We start from the raw sequence: 24775 nt of genomic DNA, 5'->3' as shown, positions 1-24775 counted from the left end.
CGCGAAATTTAACCGACAGGAAGAAGATGCTGTGATATGCAAATGATTAGCTTTTCAGGGCATTCACACAAGGTTGGCGCCGGTGGCGACACCTACAACGTGCTGACATTAGGAAAGTTTCCAAGCGATTTCTCATACACAAACAGCAGTTGACCGGCGTTGCCTGGTGAAACGTTATGATGCCTTGTCTAATGAGGAGAAATGCACACCATCACGTTTCTGACTTTGATAAAGGTCAGATTGTAGCCTATCGCGATTGCGGTTTATCGTATCGCGACATTGCTGCTCGCGTTGGTCGAGATCCAATTACTGTTAGCAAAATATGGAATCGGCGGGTTCAGGAAGGTAATACGTAACGCCGTGCTGGATCCCAATAGCCTCGTATCACTAGCAGTCGAGATGACAGGGATCTTATCCGCATGGCTTTAACGGATCGTGCAGCCACATCTCGATCCCTGAGTCAACATATGGGGACGTTTGCAAGACAACAACCATCTGCACGAACAGTTCGACGACGTTTGCAGCAGCACGGACTATCAGCTCGGAGACCATGGCTGCGGTTACCCTTGACTCTGCATCATAGCCAGGAGCGTTTCCGATGGTGTACGCAACGACGAACCTGGGTGCACGAATCGCAAAACGTCATTTTTTTTTGGATGAATCCAGGTTCTGTTTACAGCATCACGATGGTCGAATCCGTGTTTGGCGACATCGCGGTGAACGCACATTGGGAGCGTGTATTCGTCATCGCCATACTGGCGTATCACACGGCGTGATGGTATGGGGTGCCATTGGTTACACGTCTCGGTCACTTCTTGTTCGCACTGACGGCACTTTGAATAGTGGATGTTACATTTCAGATGTGTTATGGCCAGTGGCTCTACCCTTCATTTGATCCCTGCGAAACCCTACAATTCAGCAGGATAATGCACGACCGCATGTTGCAGGTCCTGTATGGGTCTTTCTGGATACAGGAAATGTTCGACTGATGCCCTGGCAAGCACATTCTCCAGATCTCTCACCAACTGAAAACGTCTGGTCAATGGTGCCTGAGCAACTGGCTCGTCACAATACGCCAGTCACTACTCTCGATGAACTGTGGTATCGTGTTGAAGCTGCATGGGCAGCTGTACCTGTACACGCCATCCAAGCTCTGTTTGGCTCAATGCCCAGCCGTATCAAGGCCATTATTACGGCCAGAGTTGGTTATTCTGCGTTCTGATTTCTCAGGATCCATGCACCCAAATTGCGTGAAAATATAATCACATGTCAATTCTAGTATAATATATTTGTCCAGTGAATACCCGTTTATCATCTGCATTTCTTCTTGGTGTACCAATTTTAATGGCCCGCATACTCGCGTAAATGGTGACGTGTCGTGTTTTTTATGTTTCCGTATTTTTGTCTAGCTCCTGTATTTGTGTGTTTGTGTTTGGAGCAGGTGCGAACTGCAAGCAGAACGAGGTGTGCATCAACATCCGGCGGTGCGACGAGCTGCTGGCGCTGCTCTCGCGGAGGAATGAGCCGGGCGTGACGCAGCGGCTGCGTGACTCTCTGTGCGGCTACGAGGGTTCGGACCCGCGCGTCTGCTGCCCGCGCCAGGAGGCGCAGCTGCAGGGCCGCACCGCCATCCCGGTGCCCGGCGAGCCGGCGCCCGGCCGCTGCGGCTACAGCAACACCACGCACGTCCGCATCATAGGCGGCAAGAAGGCCGAGCTCGGTAAGCGGCCCACGTGCGCACTCCGAACGATAACTTTCTCCCTACCGGTGGACACCGCTCTGGTACCCTGTAACATGGCTTCTAGCGTTGATAATAGTCTCAATCAGGCGACGATCAGAGTCCACAAGTTTCTTCAGGTATGCCAAGACAGCACCAGGCGTTAATGCAGTGGTTGTGTTAGGAGTGGTAATGCTCTGATACATGTTAAACAACATTTTGTTCAGTTTTAACACGAGCCACTTTTTATTTTCCCTTTTGTGTTAATAATGTCAAAAGAACACAATGCCTCCAAAATTACAAGTTAAATAATCCACCAGGCTCAGTTAATAAAACTTCATACGAGGCGTGTTTTTTTAAGTAAGTACCGTTTTGAAATTAAAAATATGTTCTAAGATACCTCAATAATTTTATTTTTACATGAAAGCCTGTACCTTAATCTACTTTTCTAGATAATTTCCGTCAATATTGAGGCACTTGTCATAATGTTGTACCAGTTTTTGAATACCCTCCTCATAGAAGTCTGCCACCTGACTTGTTAACCACCGTTTTGCCTTCGTCATCATCTTGAAGATGCTGACTGCCGAGGTGTTTCTTCAAGTGCAGGAACAGATTGTAGTCACGGCTCATGGTCGGGGCTGTACGAAGGATGATCTAGAGTTTCCCAACGAAAAGATGTGATGAGATCTTTGGTCTGATTCGCCACATGCGGATAGGCATTCTCTTGCAGCAAAACGATGCCCTTGCTCAACTTGCCACGTCCTTTGTTCTGAACTGAACCGCGCAGATTGCTTCAAATGGCTCTGAGCACTATGGGGCTTAACATCCTAGGCCATCAGTCCTCTAGAACTTAGAACTACTTAAACCTAACTAACCTCAGGACATCACACACATCTATGCCCGAGACAGGATTCGAACCTTCGAGCGTAGCAGTCCTGCGGTTCTGGACTGAAGTGCCTAGAACCGCACGCCCACCATGGTCGGCGGTGCAGATTGTGCAATGTCTAACAGTAAGTGCTGCATTCCCATTATGAGGCAGAAATTCCACAAGCAATACTACTTTGCTGTCCACAAAAAACTGTGCACATGATTTTCCAGGCAGAAATTGTTTGCTTAAACATCACTTTTCTGGGTGAAACTGAATGCCGCCATTCCATGCACTGTTGCTTTGATTCTGGTGTGATGTACGCCACCCATGTTTCATCGCCCATAACAATTTGACTTAAGAAATCATCACCGTCGTCGTGGTACTGCTCAAGGAAAGTCAATGCACTGTCGAAACGTTTGGTTTTGTGCACATCTGTCAACATTTTCGGTATCCAATGTGCGCACTGTTTTTGGTAATTCAAGTGCTCGGTGACAATGACATACAAAACACTACGAGAAACATTAGGAAAGTCATCCCGCAAGGAGGAAATCGTAAAGCGTCTGTTTGCTCTCACCTTATTGTCCACTTACTGCACCAAACTTTCATTAATGACTGAAGGACACCCACTCCATTGTTCATCATGCACATTTGTGCGGCCATCTTTAAATACTCTCACCCACTTCCTCACCATTCCATCACTCATAATGTTTTCTCCGTAAACTGCACAGATCTCACGATGAATATCGATCGCTTTTAAGCCTTTAGCACTAAAAAATCTTATAACAGCCTGTATTTCACAGTCGCCGGGACTCACGATTATCGGAGGCACCTTAAACACTCAGTACACAACGTAAACAAGGAAGAATCAGACAGTAATGGCGTCAGTGCGTAGACAACAGATGTAGGTGCCCCGTGCGCATGCGCATATCGCCGACCGGAGCGCTGCGGCCGCGGTGTGGCAAAACGGTACTTACTTAAAAAACACGCCTCTTAGATTAACTTAGAGATCAATGTCACCATAATGAAAGGTCAAGTATTAACACACAGGTATTATCTAGCTTCCATTCTGTACACCTACATAAAAGAAATAAAAGCACAATTTAAACACACATTAGAAATGGTTAAGTAAATTCTCAGATACACCAAGAAACAAATATGTATATACAGGGTGTTTCAAAAGTGATGGTCAGTATTCAAGGATATAACAGGAATGATCATTCGAAACAAAAAAGTCAGTAACCCTGCGCTCTAAAACGCACACCTTAAGAGCCATGAGCAATTAGTTATCTTGGATACTGTGAAACCGATCTACTGCAAGCTCCATGTTTTCCATGTTTTGGGAAGTTGTAGTATAGACCAAACCAATAAAAAATGCCCAGCGGACATGTGTTCTAAAATGCATTCCTTAATAATTAAGAGCACTTGTTCATTAGAAGACTTCTGTTTCAAAGTAGCGAAGATGTCCAAGTGCTCATAGCTCTTAAGGTATGCAATTAAGAGCAGATGTTTACTGGACATTTTTTCCTTGTTTTGGCCCATACCACCACTTCCCACAATGTGGAAAGCAAAGAGCTTACAGTGGAAGAGATTTGTTTTACAGTATCGAAAATCAAAAATTGCCCATAGCAAAAACAATTCTAGAACAAAATTCTGACCATTAAATTTGAAGCACCCACCGAAGATAACGCAACTGACAACAATTTAAAACATATTTGGGACATAAAAACAAAGACCGTAAATAGTGTTATGAAATAAGCACGGCATCAACACTAGAACCTAACTATCTCCTCGACGATAATAACCGAAGGACGACAGATACCTGAGAGTGTAAAAAATTAGGTTGGTTTGCCGTAGGCTGAAGTTAGGTATGTTATTTTTTTTCTTTTTCAATGAAAATACTTTTACAGCTACTTATATGAAAGAAGTTACAATTATATATCTTCATTTTATTTTCTTGGGCCATAAAATGTCGTAGCGCTATTTATACCACATATTGTAATTATTATCCAAGTTTTTATCGTGTTTTTATCACCATTCTCACAAGTTTTGCTCAGTATTATTATATCAATATCTGCATTCAAAGTAGTTGTTCATTTTCCTCTGGAATTTTGTATACGTCTAAGGAGTTTTCTGTTTTTTTATCTGTGTATTGTGGTAAGGACAATAACTTTGATTCCTGTCTTTCAATGCATAACAGTTGCTTTTAACAATATCCATTGCTCAATATTACTTCGTTGCTTTTATTTACTTTGCTTGTTCATCATTATGTCAATATCTCCATTCAAAACAGCTGTGGCAGCAATGTCACCGGATTTCTCCCCAATTTAGAACGTTTGGAGCATTATGGGCAAGGCTCTCCAACCTGCTCCGGATTTTGACGATATGAGGCATCAATTGGACAGAATTTGGCACTATATTTCTGATCAGGAATAGCAACGGCTCTATCAATCAATGCCAAGCCGAATAACTGCTTGCATAAGGGCCAGAGACGACCAACGCGTTATTGACTTGCTCGATTTGTAAAGCTCTTTCTCCTGAATAAATCTTCCATTCTTCGTTGACACTCGGTAGAGAAGGAAGTTTGAAATCCGTCAACATGTGCTGAATCCTTCGCATTCACTCTTCTGTCCTGATCGCCACATATTAGCCTATTGTCTCCAAATCCCAGAAGTTTCGGAATGTGTTTTGGAAGGACTAATTGTACGGCAGGTTGACAAAGTTAACGAAGACATGATTAACGAAAACCCACTGGCTATTTCCCTTGAGCATTCAGCCGAATTTCAAAGGCAAACTTGATGTGTAGTCTTCTTGAATTATCGTTGACGTCTGAGAGAATCCAAAAGTTCCCGAGCTCTTTTTCCGGGTTTCGTCACCAGAAAAAATTGTGGTAGCAATTAGAAGCTGATTTAACGTCAGTTAACAAACAACTTTATTTTACACGTCACTTACAGATCTTGGAAGTTACATAACACCTTTAGTTACACGTGCACAGATAGAGATACAATTCAGAGATGCCGTTTAGCGATCCCCCTCATGCCCCATGCGGCTAGCATTGAAGAGGGCAGACATATTCTCGATCTGTCATGAAGGACCGTATAGCTACATCACGTAACTTCACTTGGGAACTGGACTTGTCTATATGAAGACAAGTATCTGCATAGATGATGTAGCGACGTCTGGATAACCACAGGCTGCCAGCAAAGTGACCATTATTGCGACTACCCTTGATGCGGCAGCAGAGAGAAACGAGCCCAAGGACAACTCAGGACGTAGGAGTGAGCAGCACGTTATCTTTCAAATGAAGTCAAGTCGTCGGTTCTACATACAGCATCACGACTGATGCGGCATGACAGTTATTGAACTACATGACAAAAAAACGTAAATTAGTCATAAGCTGCGGCGTGCACACACTTTAATTGACATATAAACGTCACTACAGATAGTCTGATTTAGGTTATGACACGTTCGATATGCCTGCCATCATTGGCGATGATGTGGCGCAGATCAACAGCGATTTCTGCATAACCTGCTCAAGTGTCGGAACATCGATGCTGTCGATGACCTTCTGAATGGCTGTTTTCAGCTTAGTACTGGTTTTGCGGTAATTGTCTTTAATATAACCCCACAAAAAGGAGTCGCGTGTATTTACATCCGGAGAATATGGTGGCCAATAGAGGCCCGTGAAAGTGGCCTCCGGGTACCCCAGAGCAGATTGCGGTATCCAAAGTGCTAGTGCAGGACATCAAATGCTCTCCTGCTTCGATGAGATCGAGCTCCGACTTGCATGAACGACATCTTGTCGAAATCAGGATCACTTTGGATTATGGGGATGAAGTCATCTTCCAAAACCTTCATGCTCCGTTCGGTAGTCACTGTGACATCAAGGAATATCGCACACCACACTGTCATCCGTTGAGAGTGAAGAGATACCTCGATCGCGAAATGCGCACTCTCATTCCCCCAAAATACGCCAGTTTCGCTTACTGACGAATCCATCCAAATGAAAGTGGGCTTCGTCAATAAGCCAAACCATAGTCACATCAAAGTCACGTTCATCAATTCTGTGACAATAGTGTTGGCGAAACACAGCTGCTGTTCCATGCCCTGGGGTTTAAGCCTGGCTCATGGGTTTGAATTTCGTATGGGCAGAGACGCAGGTCTTTAACAACAATTTGTGGCAGTGTCTCCCGGTTCATTCCCTCACCTGTTGTGCAGCTCGTCTGAACGATTTCCTGGGGCTGGTTTGAAACACAGAGCTTGTCTTCTCAATGTTTTCAGCTCTTTTCAACTTTTATGGACGACCAACATTGCCGACACTATCATCACGAACACTACCCGTTCTCTCAAACTTGCGAATCAAATTCTTAATTGTTAGCACACTTGGACTAGTTATCTTCAGCTTGAACTCGGTCGCAAACTTCCTTTGAGCCGTTATTGGTCTTGTATTGCTGGCTTAGTAGGCCTTCACAAGCGCTATACGCTCAGGCACGCTGTTCCGTAACATTTTCAACAACAACAAGGCGCATGGGGATGCGCATACTAATTCCCATAATGCCCTGCGGTCAACCGTGCAGTTTGAACGTCCTAGCGTAAACCCTTCAGAAGTTATGACCAATGTATTTCATATAGCTCAAAATTGTCACCCTGTATATCTACGAACAGAATGGACGTAGTCAGATTGCATTCATCGTCGTCATAGGGACCAACCAACTGACACGATAGTGCGGAGAGGCACTGGGTACACTATGCTATCATTTTTGATTCGCATAGCTGTAATTTAAACATCAGGCGCTACATTTACAACGTGATAAGGCCAGTGGCTGTGCTCTAATAAACAAGACGACGGAAGGGTTCACGTTGCCTATGCTATCCCAACCAAACTTGCGATACAGAGGTCGTTCGGCTGTCGCCATGGTCATATCCCTCACGCCACTGAAAACATCTGACCGTGGGTAGCGGAGAGCGTAGCCCCCTCATCACGAACGCTGCTATACAACTGAAGCCCCACGGAATGACAGACCATATCTGTTCTTCGACTGGATGCACAGCCTGGTAAGAGCCATTGCTGCTGCCCACCCTGTACACCCTGTGGCGTCCCCGCACTCCAACCGCGTGCTGATATTGCCGACGCCGTAGAGCTGAAATTCGAACTCGGACGATGGATGCTTCTTCTGATTTAAGATTGACTGATTCATTCCCCGGATATGCAGTAGTTGTTAAATCTTATTTCATCCGCATCGTACACACCACCAATTGTGAGGAAACATTGTAATTATCAGTCTTCTCGACCGTTGACTCGTTGCTATGGAGTTGTTGCACCTGTATGAAGCGAGATCCACAGATACTCTTTGATCACGTCTGAATGAACCTACGCCGTAATGTTAAAAAAAAAATGTTAAAAATTTCTCTTTTCAATTAATGAAGTAGGTATTTTGATATTCAGATTAACTTGTCCCAGCTGAACAGTCGTTGGTTAACTATCATTGATTAAATCACTTAATAATGTAGTCCACCCTTGCTATTTCTCTTGGAACGAACAGTTTATTGTTCCTTGGCCACTAAATGCTTTATAACTTTCGCACCATACGCACATGCTCTTGGTTGGTAAAGTCAGTTCTATTAAAATTAAGTTTCTTGACAATTACTATAACTTGACTCTTCAGCGTAATTGTATTATCTTCGTGAAGTCGTGTAATTGTGTCCTAATCGAAACTAATTGAGTGTAGTCCTTTGATGTACTATCCACTCTTCTTTTAGTTCCAACGCGTCTATTAGTTCCTGTCTGCTTAGAAAATCAGTTTCCGAAGTTCGTGAATCACGTCACGCAAGAAACACTTCTCGTCGTGTTCCGTACTCCCAATAACTAAGAATAGAATTGTTCTCGCACGTCTTTACGGGACGAGAGCCAGCAAGCGACTTCTTCTGTGAAAGAGTATTGTAGGCGCATTGAATTTCTTCGTTGCGCTTGCAACTCTCTTCCACATAAAAGTTATCTCTGACTAACATCACCTTGGACTTAGCTTTCAAGATATTAATTGCAATTATCACTTGGATATTTGTCCATTAATTAAATCTGAGGTTTCTTCCCCCTCTTTTCATAACAAAAACTCTCAGTGATGTATAACGTTGTTGTTATCAAAACTTCTTGGTAGCTTATCGGGAAAGATGTCGTATTTGCCAAGATAACTCCTTACTGCTCATATTATGATATTCTGTCTTAATTGACTTTAAGGGGGTCGTTGGGTGTTACAACCCCCAAATCACATACCTGTACAAATTTAATGAAGTGTTTCTTCTACTCTAGTTTAAGATTTAATTATCAGCTATGTCTGCTGTTGGAATTTGGACGGCCAGCGGTGTGTTGTATTGCCAGCGGGCTGAGTGGCGGGTGTGCCGTGTTGCAGGGGCGTGGCCGTGGCTGACTGCGCTGATCTACCGCGGCAGCAACGGACCGCGCGTGCTGTGTGGCGGCGCGCTCATCACGGACCAGCACGTGCTCACCGCCGCCCACTGCGTCTACAACAGATCCGACCTGTACGTAAGCCGCCCACCCAGCACCGCCCGAACTGTGGCGTGCACAACACCCTTAATCCCACAGATCCATGTGCGATCGATTTTTGCGGGTCGGTCGAACCCACCGACACCGGACGTCTGCTATGACCCTCGACGTAGTGTTGCGGTGGAGTGTGATGTCAAACGTGCGCAGACAGAAAGACTATTTCAATTGGAATTAGAAGTTTACTGTAACGACTTACTATTTATTTTTATTACCACTGCGCGTTTTGTTTGTTCCAGCTTCCATGGTTAGGTGGACTTACATCAGTTCCTCTGAGGTGATTAAAGTCATGAGATATCTCCTAATACCGCGCGGGACCTCCTTTTGCCCGGCGTAGTATAGAAACTCAACGTGGCATGGACTCCACAAGTCTTTGGAAGCCCCCATCTCGTGGTCGTGCGGTAGCGCTCTCGCTTCCCACGCCCGGGTTCCCGGGTTCGACTCCAGGCGGGGTCACGGATTTTCTCTGCCTCGTAATGGCTGGGTGTTGTGTGATGTCCTTAGGTTAGTTAGGTTTAAGTAGTTCTAAGTTCTAGGGGACTGATGACCATAGGTGTTGAGTCCCATAGTGCTCAGAGCCATTTGAACCAAGAAATATTCAGCAATGCTGCCTCTACAGCCGGCCGCAATTGGGAAAGTGCTATCGGTGCAGGATTTCGTTCACAAACCGACCTTTCGACTATTTGCCATAAATTTCCGATGGGGTCCTTGTCTAACTCTCTGGGTGGCCATATCATTCGCTCAATCGTCCAGCACGTTTTGCAAACCAGTTGCTAGCCATTATCGCCTGACGACATCGTGCATTGTCATCCATAAAAATTCTATCGTTGTTTGGCAACATGAAGTACATGAATGGCTGCAAACGGTCTCCAAGTTGTTGTTGATACGGTCTTCAGTCCTGAGACTGGTTTCATGCAGCTCTCCATGCTACTATATCCTGTCTTCGTCTCCCAGTACTTACAGCAACCTATATCCTTCTGAATCTGTTTAGTGTATTCATTTCTTGGTCTCCCTCTACGATTTTTACCCTCCACGCTGCCCTCCAATGCTAAATTTGTGAGCCCCTGATGCCTCAGAACATGTCCTACCAACTGGTTCCTTCTTCTTGTCAAGTTGTGCCACAAACTCCTGTTCTCCCCAATTCTATACAATACCTCCTCATTAGTTATATGATCTACCCACTAATCTTCAGCATTCTTCTGTAGCACCACATTTTGAAAGCTTCTATTCTCTTCTTGTCTAAACTATTTATCGTCCATGTTTCACTTCCATACATGGCTACACTCCATACAAATACTTTGAGAAACGACTTCCTGACACATAAATCTATACTCGATGTTAACAAATTTCTCTTCTTCAGAAACGCTTTCCTTGCCATTGCCAGTCTACATTTTATATCGTCTGTACTTCGACCATCATCAGTTATTTTGCTCCCCAAATAGCAAAACTCCTTTACTACTTTAGGTGTCTCAGTTCCTAATCTAATTCCCTCAGCATCAACCGACTTAATTCCACTAGATTCCGTTATCCTCGTTTTGCCTTTGTTGATGTTCGTCTTATACCCTTTCAAGACACTGTCCATTCCGTTCAACTGCTCTTCCAAGTCCTTTGCTGTCTCTGACAGAATTACAATTTCATCGGCGAACCTCAAAGTTTATATTTCTACTCCATGGATTTTAATACCTACTCCGAATTTTTCTTTTTTTTTCTTTCACTGCTTGCTCAATATCCCGATTGAATAACATCAGGGAGAGGCTACAACCCTGTCTCACTCCCTTCCCAACCACTACTCCCCTTTCATGCCCCTTGACTCTTATAATTGCCATCTTGTTTCTGTACAAAATAGCTGCAAACGGTCTCCAAGTTGTCGAACAAAACCAGTTCCACTAAATGTTCGATTCTTTTGGGCCGGAGGACGCGGTCCATTCCATGTGAACACAGCGCACACCATTATGGAGCCACCACCAGCTTTCACAGTGCCTTGTTGACAACTTGGGTCTATAGTTTTGTGCGGTCTACGCCACATTTGAACACTACCATCAGTTCTTACCAAATGAAATCGATATGGATGAGGCCAGGCTACGGTTTTCCAGTTGTCTGCCGTCCAACCGATATAGTGACGATCCTATGAGAGGCGCTACAGGTAATGTCGTGCTGTTAGCAGAGGCAATCGCTTCGGTCATCAGCCATAGCCCATTAACACTAGATTTCACGATATTATCTTAACGGGTTCGTTCGTCTACGCCCCACTTTGATTTCTGCGGTTATTTGACACAGTGATGCGTGTTAGCACCGACAACTCAACGCAAAAGACACTGCTCTCGGTCGTTAAGTGAAGGCCATCGGCCACTGCGTAGTCTGTGGTTGGAGGTAATGCCTGAAACGTGGTATTCTCAGCACAGTCCTGAGACCGTCGATCACGGAATAGTGAATTCTCTAATGATTTCCAAAATGGAAAGTCTGTTAATTCCCGTCGTGCGGCCATAATCACGTCATAAACCGTTCTACGTGATTCACCTGACAACAAATGACAACTCCGTCAATGCACTGCCGTTTTTATACTTTTTGTACACGGTACTATCGCCATTTGTATGTGTGCATATCGCTATCGAATTACTTTTATCGCCTCAGTGTAATAAGACGTGTATGTGTTGTGTGTATGACGTTTGGGTAACTTGGGGTACTGTCTGCTTTGAGTACAGGCTCCTTTTCCTGTCGTGTTTACATCACTGTTACGTATTAAAATTTTTTATAATAACTTCAATGGTTTAAAATTAGTCCAGAAAAGAGTCACATACATGGGTATGATGTTTGTTAATGAACTGTCTGTGGGTATGGCATCGCCACAGAGACTCTTGCAGCAATCGTGAAATGAATTAAGCTTTCGTCAGAATGTTTTAGTTATAATATAAGACATATTATCATTTATATTATAATATTTCATACCTTATTACATTCTATTGCACTTTTCTTAACTATTTGTTGATCTTTGATCTATTTTTAAGTACTGCAGTTTTTTTCTGGATAGGATATATGGAATTTGAGTGATGTATTTGCAACCAGCAGTTTAATTTTAATTAATTTATATTATTTTTAATTTATTATTCTTTTATTTAGCTTTTGTGGAATTAAATACATAGCAGATCTGTAGACTGCACATTTGCTTTACTTTTTAGGAACTATTCTTCATCGCACATTAGTTACAATACAAAGACCCTAAGTCCGCAGGCGTCACCAGTACTAAATTATGGGGAGGAGGCTAAGGGGCAGGACGACTTAATAGACTGGGTATGCATCACAGGGGGGTCTAAAGGGGCGATCCTACTGGAAAAAGTTGAAAAAGTTAGCACCGAAAGCTAGTTTTTCGAGCATACTGAATGCCTCAGACTCTTAACCGTGCCAGTTTAAGCCTGGAATGGAACGTATTTTGCGATTCCCGAGCATAAAAAAGTTCTATAATATTAACATTTAAATCTATTAGTGCGTACGTGGTTATTATGTATTACGACCTAAAAGAGTTTCCAACTGAATAGTTTTTTTAAATTAAATTAATTTCAATATTTGCTGGAAATCTAAATAGAGTACTCGTATCACATGCACGATTTTATTTACTTTATTCTTCAAACATTTAAAATACATTTAAAAAGACAAATGTAAAACTATGAAAAGCAGGAATAAAAAAGGAAGCAGTTAAAAAGTCCGAAATGGCAATTACATACTACGTCAACAGCTTAAAGTAAAATAATCTTACAAAGTTCGCCCTGTAGTGAGCCAAATATATTTCTCCTTTTTTGTCAGAACTGGATATAAATTTTCTAGCAACATTTCTTAAGTCTATTTGATTCAACAGAACGTGTGCACACTGCAGACTGCTACGTCATTTTGCCTGTGCTCTGGAACACACATAGTTCTTCACTCGTCTTAGGGCAGTAAAATTGCGTTCTACTTCAGACCTTCAACATTAGCAAATAATTCCAGAACTTCTTTTTTAAGAAACCAAAACATCTTTTGTGTCATTCTGGTATTTTACATTGTATTACAGATGAAAAAGTTCTGTTTTCAAAGATTGACCATCGACTTCCGGGTATGGAGCGTCCACATCATCTCCTTTTTTCTCCAGTGACACTATTTCCAAGGCCACCTGTTCCTTCATGCCAGATTAGTGAAGTATTCGATATATAAGCCCTTGGACAGGCATATCTTTGATTTTAAAATGCTCCTGCCTGTAAAATTCTTCAAAAAACACAAATTCATGTGGATCCTTGCCCTCAGATAATCTCTTAGGAAATTCTTTGTTCCTTTGGAAGTTGTCGCGTGCCATACTGTCTTCCGCCTCCTGGCCACCCCTCCCACAAACTTACAGCAAAACCAGCAGATTCGTTCTTATCTGTCCCGCTCCTTCAACACTCCAACACAATTTATTAAAACTTGGAATATTGTCTTTTTAGTGAATATTATAACCGGATTTGATTTAACAGCCCTTTAGTAAATCCTACAAAAAAAAAAAAAAAAAAAAAAAAGCTGCACTTAAGATCTTATTCGAGCATTGACGTGTAATGTGAACAAATTATTAGCGGGCAGTGATAAATGAACGATCACTTTTAAAGAGGTGACAAAGATCCTTTTCTTTGGGTCATTACTAGAGGTCAGTAAAGACAGACATTCAAGGGACATGTGCTGTCAACGGAGTAAGTAATACGGACTGGAAACGAAAATACTGAGCCCATAAAACCTGCGTTTGGCAACTCGTGTTCCATCAGAGGGTAAAATTATCAGGATTGCTTCTAATTAATGCAAAAAAAACATATTCTAATAAACTCAGGCCCACTTCTTCTATTTTATTTAACTGATTTGCAAAACGATCGGCACTATGTAATTCTAACAATATTCCAAACATTTTCACCCGTGATTCCTTTATAATAAGTTATTAATTTCTCAGAAGTTTAAAATTATTTTTTACAGTATTCCATAGATGTGAAATACATCGTTGTTTCTTAATTCTTTGTTTTTCAGATATAAAGTTCGAATTGGAGATCTTAATCTTCTCGCAGAGGACGATGGTGCTACGCCCATAGAATCAGATATACTGGAAAAGAAGATGCATGAAGGGTATCGCAAGGGTCGGTTTGAGAATGACATCGCAATTCTTAAACTGAAAGACAAAATTCCTTTCTCATGTAAGTGTTTAGGAAAGCAGTTGGCAAGACAAGTGTATTATGATAATGTTAACGAACCAAGTTGTCTGTGCGTTTGACGAAAAATGAACAATAATGCGTTTCTTGTAAATTCAAAAATAAAAAAGGAGTGTGGCCACTCCAAATAGCAACCCTTGTCTAACACTGGTGATATATTTCTATTGTAATGGATAAGGTGTGGCGGTAACGGGCTTCAGGTCCCCTTCCGGCTGCTGGCAACCGTCAATCACTTGAGTGCCACGCTCGGCTAGGGCCAGTCTAGGATCTTTCCTTGTTCCACTGAGCTAGTGCTCAGTTTATGATGGCCTACATTCCTTCTCCCCTTCCGCCAACTAGTATTTTCATCAGTTGTATTCGGAGAGCGCCTTACAACTCCAATGGAGTTAGAAACAGTTATATAAGATGGGCGAAAGACGCTCAGTATTATTACTGTTATTATTATCATTATATTTTTTATGAATAAGATCGCTTAAAATGTGCTCTTGTTGTATTCTTCAACACTATTAAAAGCTGAGTGCATGCATGTCCAAAGAAACACTGCGTCGTACTACTGAACAACACAGCCGCCGACACCGGGCAAGCGACTTTCAGTTAAAATGTCTTCCCTGTACGGGAATGTACATAACGGATGTACAGGTACAGGATGTAGACACATGGTTGACGACGTATGGGACTTTGGATCTGGCTCTCAAGCCCGCTCGGATGGTTCAATAGTAAAGTGACCGCTCGCAATAAGCGGGAAATCTGGGTTTGAGTCCCTATCCAGCACAAATTTTCATTGTTGTCATTCCATTATACAGCTGACGGTTGTCCATATTCGCAACTGCAAATACATTTCGTGTTCTGCTTGGTTTTTTATGTGAGCATTACAAGAATATGGCATCAGGGCCATGTCGTAAGAACTCGTTCTTGCTTAGAAACTTAGAAGCTTTCGTTCCAGGGCTTCTGAAGACACGAACACCGTACTTCTTATTATTCATATGGAATCAAACAAGCATAAATCTTAAAGCAAAATGACATACTAGCTGCCATGCGCATTCTTATCAGCAACTCGATCAGTCTCCAACCCGTTTAAACTAGTATTCCAGAAGGAAATTCACTGATGTAGAAAATTCAGTATCTCCTTTGGAACCAGATGAAATGTCGGAAGTCATTCTTTTAAAAGTCACTATATAACATACCTTCTTGTTTTTTTTATTTAATTTATTTGACTTCGGTCAAGTTTATTAATGTTAACTCACAAGCCAATGCATTCCTCCAACTCTTGTTGGTATAGCAATTTTGCATTTCAAACAGGGAACTATAAGCTCATGTTTGTTTGTATAGCACATGTCTAAATTTCAAGGCATACAGCGTTATCAGTATCCAAAATATAGCAGTTACCGAGTGTTGGTAATACTATCAATTACACATGTTTAGAAAGACACTGTTCACGACATTTTTAAAGTTAAATTACAGCACTTATTTCTCTTCTCACAGTTTATCTGCACCCAATTTGCTTGCCGCTCGCTGACGATCTGAGAACAAACGCTTTCGTCAGGTACAATCCTTTCATAGCCGGATGGGGAGCCATCGAGTTTCGTAAGTATGCAAGAAATTTGTTGTTGAAAGTATTTTGAGTACGTTAATCAATGTTCATACTTAAAATCATTTAGTAACTTCAATTTTCATCTACAAAATCGTTACTGTTACAATTACGTACTAATGTTCCTTACTAGAATATGAATTAGTTCGTATAGGGAAATAATAAAAGATCATAAGCTAATAAGAAAGAAGGACTAAAGAAGTTTTAGTAACGAATTCCATAACCACCACTAAGATGTTGACAATTAGTGCTGTGTGATACTGGTATGTCAATCACGTTCCACAAGACCCCTGCATGTGTATAGACAGTCGACTGTTGGTGTTAACTGCCTCTTACAGAAGCGTAGCACATGATAATGCCAGTTTATGCATTACGTATGCTAGGTGCACATATTGCATTTTTGTCCCAGTTTCAGTTGAGTTCATAGTGAGATTCAAACAATAAACTTGGAATTCCTGATGTGCTTCACTGACTGCACTCTGGCAGGTCCTAAACTTAAGACTTCAGAGAATAGAAAAAATGTCACTTAAGTAGCCCCATCCTGTCCCCAATATGCACCACTGTCAATGAAGAAACTGTCAATCAACAAACCTTTACTTTCTGCACTGCTTGTGAATTAGTTTTTCATAGAAGATGCCAACCTGTCATAACTCGCGAGATAGTGCACAACTAATCCCTGGATAAAAAGTTCTCGGTTCACTAGCCACACCAGATTGTGATAAAATCGAGAGCCTTGGATGGCTGCCTCCAACACAGTCATCAGGGGCTAAGTCTGATTGTCGTGAAACTGGCGAGGTTCCTACTTTCATGCCCAAACGACAGCATCTGACTCACTGGATTATGTTACACCCGAATTTGACTCGGCAAGTAAACCCATAACTTCTTATCCAAGGACTCCATCACAAAAGACTTCCTAGCCAAACAAACAGTCCCTGTTTGTAACAATCCGATTGGCATCTGACATATTCCATGAGCGGTCCACTGCACCGAAAATATATATCACTAACAGTCTGTTTGACTTGAGCTGCAATGTAAAGTCGTGAAGGAGCCCTGCAATCAGGAGATGAACTGCCAATGCTGGTCTGGCTATGTCACTAAAATGAACTGGTCTTTTGTTGTCCAAAATTTATTTAATGTTGCACAGCAGGATATTGGTGTACATAATTTTTTTAAGTGCTGCCCAGTGAGCTTCGAGCCGAGGAGTAAAGTGTGCCAATCAGCATGTCAACAGGGCACACCACCAATGTAGCGGAAGACTGGGCATCAGGCGAGTATTGCCACACAACCTCCTAGAAAGCGTAGGAAAAGTGCAAATGCAGCAATGACACCCAGCAGGGCAGGATAATGTAACACTCTGTAACTTCTAGCGCCATCGTACCACTACACTAGTCAAACATTGCAGACAACCTGGAACTCAGACACATCCAGTAGCGCCATCAGAGAGAATTAACCAGAGAGAATGACGATCTATTGAGTTTCAGTGAAACCACAAAAGCTGCTCGATGATGGTCCTCCAGCCACCCACTTCCTGATTTCAACACTAAGGCACAGCCAACCTGATGCAAACCACAGCTATGATTACCATTGCTGTCTACTGGGACATGTCGGATGAGGAGAAGACTGGTGTGCTGGCAGCCCTCTTCCACTGAGGGTCAGTTGTGGATAATTCCCAAGTTGTCATCTCCACACTGTCCTGGCGTGACATGGTCGCACAGTCCCCTGGCTGACTCATGAACGTCTGCTGCAGTTTTGGTCGATCCGTGTTGGATGAGCAGGACTTGGTATTCACAGCAGCCGACTTTTGGGACCACACAGTCGGCTGTCCTCACATAAGCGCACGATGGGCTGTCCACAGGGATGCTGAAATATGAGCCGTACTGTACCACACAAATGTTTAAGGGCGAACAGCGCCTGCCCGAGTCCACACTGCAGCATTCACGTCACATATCTGCATCTCAATGTTCTGCTACATCGACGTCATGTCTCGCTGTCAAGGCACGTCAGCACTTCTTCATGGCTCTACCATCATCCAATGCACTGAGGCAACCATATAACCCCATAAACTGATCCAGGCAGGCTGTTATAACAGATGCCAATGTGTCACTAACGCCTCCAGGTATGCTCTGGACCACTCTTCCAAATTCCGTGCTCAGCCTCCTGCACACAGAGTGACCCAGGTGCCCGTGTTGCAACAACTGGTGTCATGAATTGGTCGTAAGATTGATGTGTGCGTTATGAACGTGGGCAAAAAAGCTACGTTCAGAAGCAATGTTGGCAACCTGAATGCTATAAGTGTGGATGAGTTGGACACTGTGGGAATCAGGGCAAAACAAAATAAATCGTAGTAGCTGCTGCATACATAACGGAGTGCTTCAACCATCAGAAGGCATTTTTATAGGACATAACACTGCACAAGCAGATGCACAGATGAAATGCTGCTTGGCAGGCTTTTAGGGAGGGAAGAACATAAATTCCTGGTAGACACAGATGGGCACATGTTCATCAGCCTGTAACTAGTAGGAAGGAGGAAACTTGGGTCTCTAGCTTACAAAATACTTGGAGTTAGTGACAATAACAGATTATTTAGGTATGATACTACTCAGTTTTAGTACTGAAACTAAGAATTTTAGTGAACATTTGAAAGTATTCCAATTTGGAAGGATTTGGAAGTGTTCAGCGATTTTCGTGTTAGATTTTCTGGACAAACATCATGTTAAAATCGATCTGTCACTTTGTTTGCATAGAGGTATGTAGTTGCATGTGAGGCAATGTCACAAGACTCACCCCTCACAAAGGTGTTGCTGACTACACTGTTAACATATATGCTAAAGACTAGGTCTCATGATAAAATACCAGGTACAGAAAAGGTAGTGAGGGTATCCATTAATAACAATTTACCCGGTGAAGCATTATATGTGGTACAACCGCTGTTGATAACTGACCAGATAGACAAAATGCATTGTTTTGTGTGCAGAAGCATAGACCCATGAGTAATATTAATGATTATTTTATTTTTTGGGATAACTTCAGCATGGATATGGTTAGCCTACTGATGGGCTTAATGACTGCCACATTTGACCGTTTAGATGAAGAGGATATTGGCAGATCACATGATGACCACAACCATAAGCACACCACCGATCCAGCAGTATTAGGTAAAAAAAGTGGGTCACTTTCAAGGCTGTGATTGGCAGGCAATGGAAGCTTTGCTACTAGGGTTTATGGGTTTATTTAAATTGAAGCATCCTTTACCAGCAACACATATTACCCAGGACTGTATATCTACAGGCAACAATGCACCAGTTTACTTAAAGCCGTAACGCATAGCAAAGCGTCTCCAACCAGTAATGGAGGAGTTGTTGGAGGTTATAAGAGTACAGTGATAGCCTATGGTGTGTGACTGTGATCATCATTCTGAAAAGCTCAGCAGATGGTGATAAGTAGTACAGATTCTGTTATAGTGACCACTACCAGAATACAAAAACCGTTACTGATACATATCCCATCCTTACCACCTCAGAAATGTTAGACAACTTATGACAGTGTCATTGCTTTACCACAATGGATCTAAGAAATGAATATCATCATCTGGAAGTAGTCCCAGATGATAGACCAAAGACCGCTTCCTTGGTTCCATGGGGACATTTCCAGTATAGGAACATGCTATTTGGGCTTAAAAACGGCCCAGCCACATCCCAGATGTTATTAAATGGTGGTTTAAAGCCAAATACTTAAATGGTATATTTGGATGATACCACTGTATTCTTGTAGTATATGCAAGAGCACGTGTAGTGCTTGGAAAGCATACAGGAGACGTGGATCAAGCCAAAACTAGTGATTTAGAACAACAAGAACAGTCCGTGCAACATGATCGAAAATCGCCACAATATCGAGCAGGTCAAGCGGTGTTAGTCGTTAATCCCTACACACATAAAGGAAAGACAGAATTAGTTAACTAAACATCGGGGTCGTTATCAAAGTTATTGTGGTGACTTCTCCAGTGAAGTTTCTGACAAAAGCAGCTATCGTCCACGTGAGTATGGTCAATCTTTTAAAGGAATGGCGGATGAATTGCCACAAATCCTTACCACAGAGACATGCCGCATAAAAAAGACAAGAACAATCAAGAACCATAAACCAATGGGTAAGCATGATGTGCATAGTGTACCCTGAAAACTGAGATCATCCATCGTCTAGTAATATTTGAGTTTACTTATGTTATTTCTAGGATCTATTTAATACATGTCATTATTTTCTATTCTTGTTCGAATGTATTGTGAATTCATATTAGTTACTGCAGAACGTTACAATTGTATTTTGGTTATGTATTATCTGTTAGTTGTTTTGTATAAGTATTTTGGAAGGAGGAAGAGAATAATAAAAGTTCCTTTCCTCAGGGACAATAAGGAAATTGGTACAAGTGAAGATGTAACAGGTATCAATAATATCTGAGCATGTGTAAGCTCATACTCTTACATCATTAGGAGACCTACAAGAATGTCTGTAGGAAGAAATCACCATTTGCCCAGCCAGAGAAGGGCAGTCTGACATGCAGACATGTGAAGTAACACTGTTTCTAGGAAAAGCAGGAGCATTAGGATGCCAGAAGGAAATATTGTTTCCATAACTTCATTTTCAGAATGTAGGACTGCATCGGATGTACTTAATCTTTGTACCGGAAACCGTGATCATGAAGTCCTATATCCTATGAGAATGTGAGACTCAAGGGCATGATAAAATTGACTTAAATAATAGGTGTATGTTGATGAACGGCACGATTGTGAGATAGCTACTATAGATTTCTACCTCTCAGCTGCAATCACAGCTACAACTAACTCACCTTGCGTTGTATTGGTTATAGAAATAGATCAAAGTACAGCCAGCACAAAATCTATCCTACCTTAACACTAAATCCCGACCTCATACGCTCTTTACATAAGCTAATAGCATCTAGGCAAGGGAAAATTTCCATGGGACAAATGTTTCAACATATTCAGTATTATCAATAAACCGATGTCAAATTTGATAAGTATAAGCGTTACAGCCACCAGTCTTGCATGTTTCTGATAGCAATTTGCGTACTTTACTTTTGTCTCAGACTTGGAAGTAGCCATTCTCCGTATTACCTACACATTAGATACCTGCCCATTGGTTAACTGGCATAATCCAGAAAACAGCGTAAGAAACTAACTGTAAACTTGTGGCAGCTTGGAAAACAGTGAAATTTGAAAAGCGTTCAGTAGAACAAAAGTTAGGAATAATAGTATAGAATTAGGAAAAACAGGTAGATCTATATGAGTCAGCTCACACGAGCGAAAAGTTCTTACAATGAGCACAGTATACAATTACATTTATAAAGTTTGAAATTGTTACAAATGGTTGTCAGAGGCAAAATTCTGGACTAATCTTTTGGAACAAGAGAAGAGTGTTGCACCGCAGAATAATTTCAGTGCACATGCCTAAAATTATTAACACTCCATAACTTCAGGTACCAGAGCGTCAATGCAGTAGTCAAACAGTGCATAAAGACCCAAGCTCGGCAACACTGAATAATTATTGAAGCACCACAGAGAGACAAGGAGCGCTGACGAACCCAGTAAATGAGGGCAAATTCGACCATGGAACTAGAGTCACTACGTCAGAGGCCTAAGCTCATCTCTTTAAATAAGGCTTTTGTAGCTCAAAGACACAACCAGTCATCCCGCCATTCTGTCTGTATTGCTATAACCAGAGAGAAAGATGGCCTGTTGAGTTTCACTGTAACCACAACATTCTGATTGATGATAGTTCACCTGCTATCTGATCCTGACTTCAACACCAAGATGCAGCCAACATGTTGCAAACAACAGCCATTGTCTGTCGTTGTAGCCTGCTGGGCTCTCACGGATGAGGAGAAGACTTGTGTGCTGCCAGCCCTCGTTCAGTCAATTGCAGATGATTTGCAATATGACATCTCCACACCATTCAGGCATAGCGTATTCGTATGGGCTCTAACTGACTTGAAAATATGCTGCAGTTTTGATCGATCCGTGGGGGGTGAGCAGGGTGTGGTCTCCATGACAACTGACATCCTGGACCACACAGTTGGCTGTCCTCAGCTAATCATGCGGCGGGCTGTCTATGATAGCACTGACAAGTGGGCTGTACTGTACCACAGAAATGTTCGAGGCGAATAGCGCCTACCCATCTCCATGCTGCTGTCTTCACGACAACACTCGGCTGCAGCTCACCGTCCTGTGGTTCTAACGTCATGAGCCGGTGATGAGGCACAAATGGTTCAAATGGCTCTGAACACTATGGGACTTAACATCTGAGGTCATCAGTCCCCTAGACTTAGAACTACCTAAACCTAACTAACCTAAGGTCATCAAACAAATCCATGCCCGAGGCAGGATTCGAACCTGCGACCGTAGCAGCAGCGCGGTTCCGAACTGAAGCGCCTAGAACCGCTCGGCCACAACGGCCGGCGATGAGGCACATCTGATGATGCACATCAGCACTTCTTTGCAGGTCGCTCTGATGCTTGATTGCCATCCAGCGCACTGAGACAACCTTATAACTGTGTAAGCTCATCCAGGTAAATAAATGTTATTACAGATAACACTGTCACTAACATCTTCAGGCATACTCTGGACCTCTCTCACATTCTGTGCAGAGCCTTCTGTACACAAAGTGACACTAGCTACTCTCTCACATTCTGTGCAGAGCCCTCTGTACATAAAGTGACACCAGCTCCCAAGGCACAACATTATTATACTGACGCCTTTCGGGCACAGCACTACATCAGAACGTCAACAAGAAAAATCTTCATACAAATTATGCAGTCACATATACAAGACCTCACAATCAGTACTCATCTTAGTTTCTATGGAGACTTTTCTTTCTGATGTCTGCTGATGGGCTGCACCCGAAAACCGTCAGTTTAATAAATACATTTTGAACAACAAATTATTAGTTCATTCTAGCGTCCTACTCGGTATTGGCATAAATCTCCTCTTTATAAACTCCGATTGGCTCACGACAAAATCTTCCACAATGTCAGCAAGTAATGAGCACACTGTTGCTTTTACTGAGAGAAAGTTTGTCAGCGTGGGAAGTTGGGAGCTGAACTGGCATACACCACCTCGACTTTCATTCAAAAGCCACTATGAGTCAGCAGACTTAGAGATGTGCCACACAGTGGTCGACAACACCACCTGATGACTGCCGCATGCAAGTTATGGTTCGTTGGTATCCCAAGGAGAACGGAACAGAACTGTGTCGTTTGGGAAACGTTCTGTATCGACACAGACAGTACGCAACAGTCTCCACAGGATCAAATTGGACCTCTAGACATCCGCTAGGAATAAGATTACAAACTAGCCAGTAACGTGGTAGACAAGGGAACGCGTGGAATGGAAGCTCGAGCAGTGGTGCCAGGTCGCTGGTGAGTGCACGATTTGCCTGACTCTTGACGATTGTCGTAGAACAGTGTGCAGGCAGCCTGGTGGCAATACCTGTCTCAGGTAGGCTGCCCCACCTACTGAGAATGGACGTGAGTGACACACATTTTGGGCTTGTATCATCTACATCTGAGGCATGCTGCCCCACCGACTCAGAAGTGAGGTGGGTCAGTCGCATTTTGGCTGATATTTACTTCTCAGGCACACTGCTCCACGGATTCTGAAGGGAAGTGTGTCATTCACGCTTTGAGACTGGTACCGTGTACATCTCAGGCACACTGCTCCATACATTCAGAAGGAAGATAGGACACTCCGATTTTGGGCTGGTACTGTCTATGTCTCAGGCACACTCCCCCCCACCCCACATTTCACAAGGGAGGAGGATCGGTCACATGGGTTGCCGTCATGTACACCTAAAACACACTGCACCACGGGTTTAGAAGAGCAGTGAGTGTCATGTTTTGGGATGGTGTTTCATAGTAACTTTCTTGTTTCGTAAGGCTTATCATTATGTTTCTTGCTCTCCTTGACTTCTAAGCTCACACATTTTCGTAGGGCCACAGGTGGCGTTAAACTTTGTTCGAAAACTTTAAACTGTGAAACAGGTCAAAATCAAAGTCTTCTTAACGGTCCTCTGCAGTTTACTTTTTAAATAACATGAGATATAATTCTTATAATTCGCTTCTCTATTCTAAAAAACATTATTCCTACAGCAATAATGGTTTGGTTTTTGGGTTTCCCTAAAAATTATTTCTCAACTTATTAACGTGCGAAAATATCTATAATAAACAAGGCTCTTCAGTTTTAAAGTGCTGAAGGTGTTGTCACATGGATTGCATTCTCGTACGTCCCTGAATTATGGCGCCTCATTATATTAGATGAATATTTTCCAATTAATGTTGTGATCTATTTTCAAATGTTTTGTTAGCTGCCTTTTCCATAAGATGAATTGCATTATTTTTTATTCCAACGTGCAGTTGTCAGTCCTTGGGCTCATTCCAGACTTCCATTCAGCTCTTTTTCTCATGAATGAGATGGACTCTCAACAGAGATCTTGAACAGTCTCTACACCAGAGCACATCGTGCGAACTGTGCCTAGCAGCTAGGGCCAAATAAAAGTCGGTTCATTTGGACCATTGTTGTTGGAGAGAAGTCAATGTTTTTATTTATTTCTGAAAAATATATTTCTTAGATTTCAGATTTTTTCGTTAAAGGTTTAGACCCTGTAAAAGTTCCGTTCAGGAAGTACGCTTTCATTTTTCGGTCAGCACAAATATTTGCAAGTGCAAATGCATAAACAGCAATTTTCAGCGACGCAATTTCTGTCAACGAAGAGCTCTCAGACGGGAGAAATTGACCATAGTGTTTATGAGTAAATGTTTGAGCTATTGAGTTTCTGTACGGAAATGAAC

At 42.5% G+C, this 24775-nt stretch overlaps 1 protein-coding gene across 1 annotated transcript in view; it reads left to right on the top strand.

The window, feature by feature from the left end:
• Positions 1 to 24775, top strand: part of LOC126363586 (venom protease-like) — a 211563-nt gene that overhangs the window by 167917 nt on the left and 18871 nt on the right. Inside the window, exons 4-7 of the mRNA XM_050007974.1 lie at positions 1442 to 1720; positions 8990 to 9119; positions 14155 to 14318; positions 15816 to 15917. Of these exons, the coding sequence (XP_049863931.1) occupies positions 1442 to 1720; positions 8990 to 9119; positions 14155 to 14318; positions 15816 to 15917 (675 nt within the window). The remainder of the gene's footprint in view (positions 1 to 1441; positions 1721 to 8989; positions 9120 to 14154; positions 14319 to 15815; positions 15918 to 24775) is intronic.

The sequence above is a fragment of the Schistocerca gregaria genome, chromosome 1 (genome assembly GCF_023897955.1).
Source record: "Schistocerca gregaria isolate iqSchGreg1 chromosome 1, iqSchGreg1.2, whole genome shotgun sequence".
Lineage (NCBI taxonomy): Eukaryota > Metazoa > Arthropoda > Insecta > Orthoptera > Acrididae > Schistocerca > Schistocerca gregaria.
The sequence above is the reverse complement of the archived record's forward strand: the minus strand, read 5'-3'. Positions and strand labels throughout refer to the sequence as shown.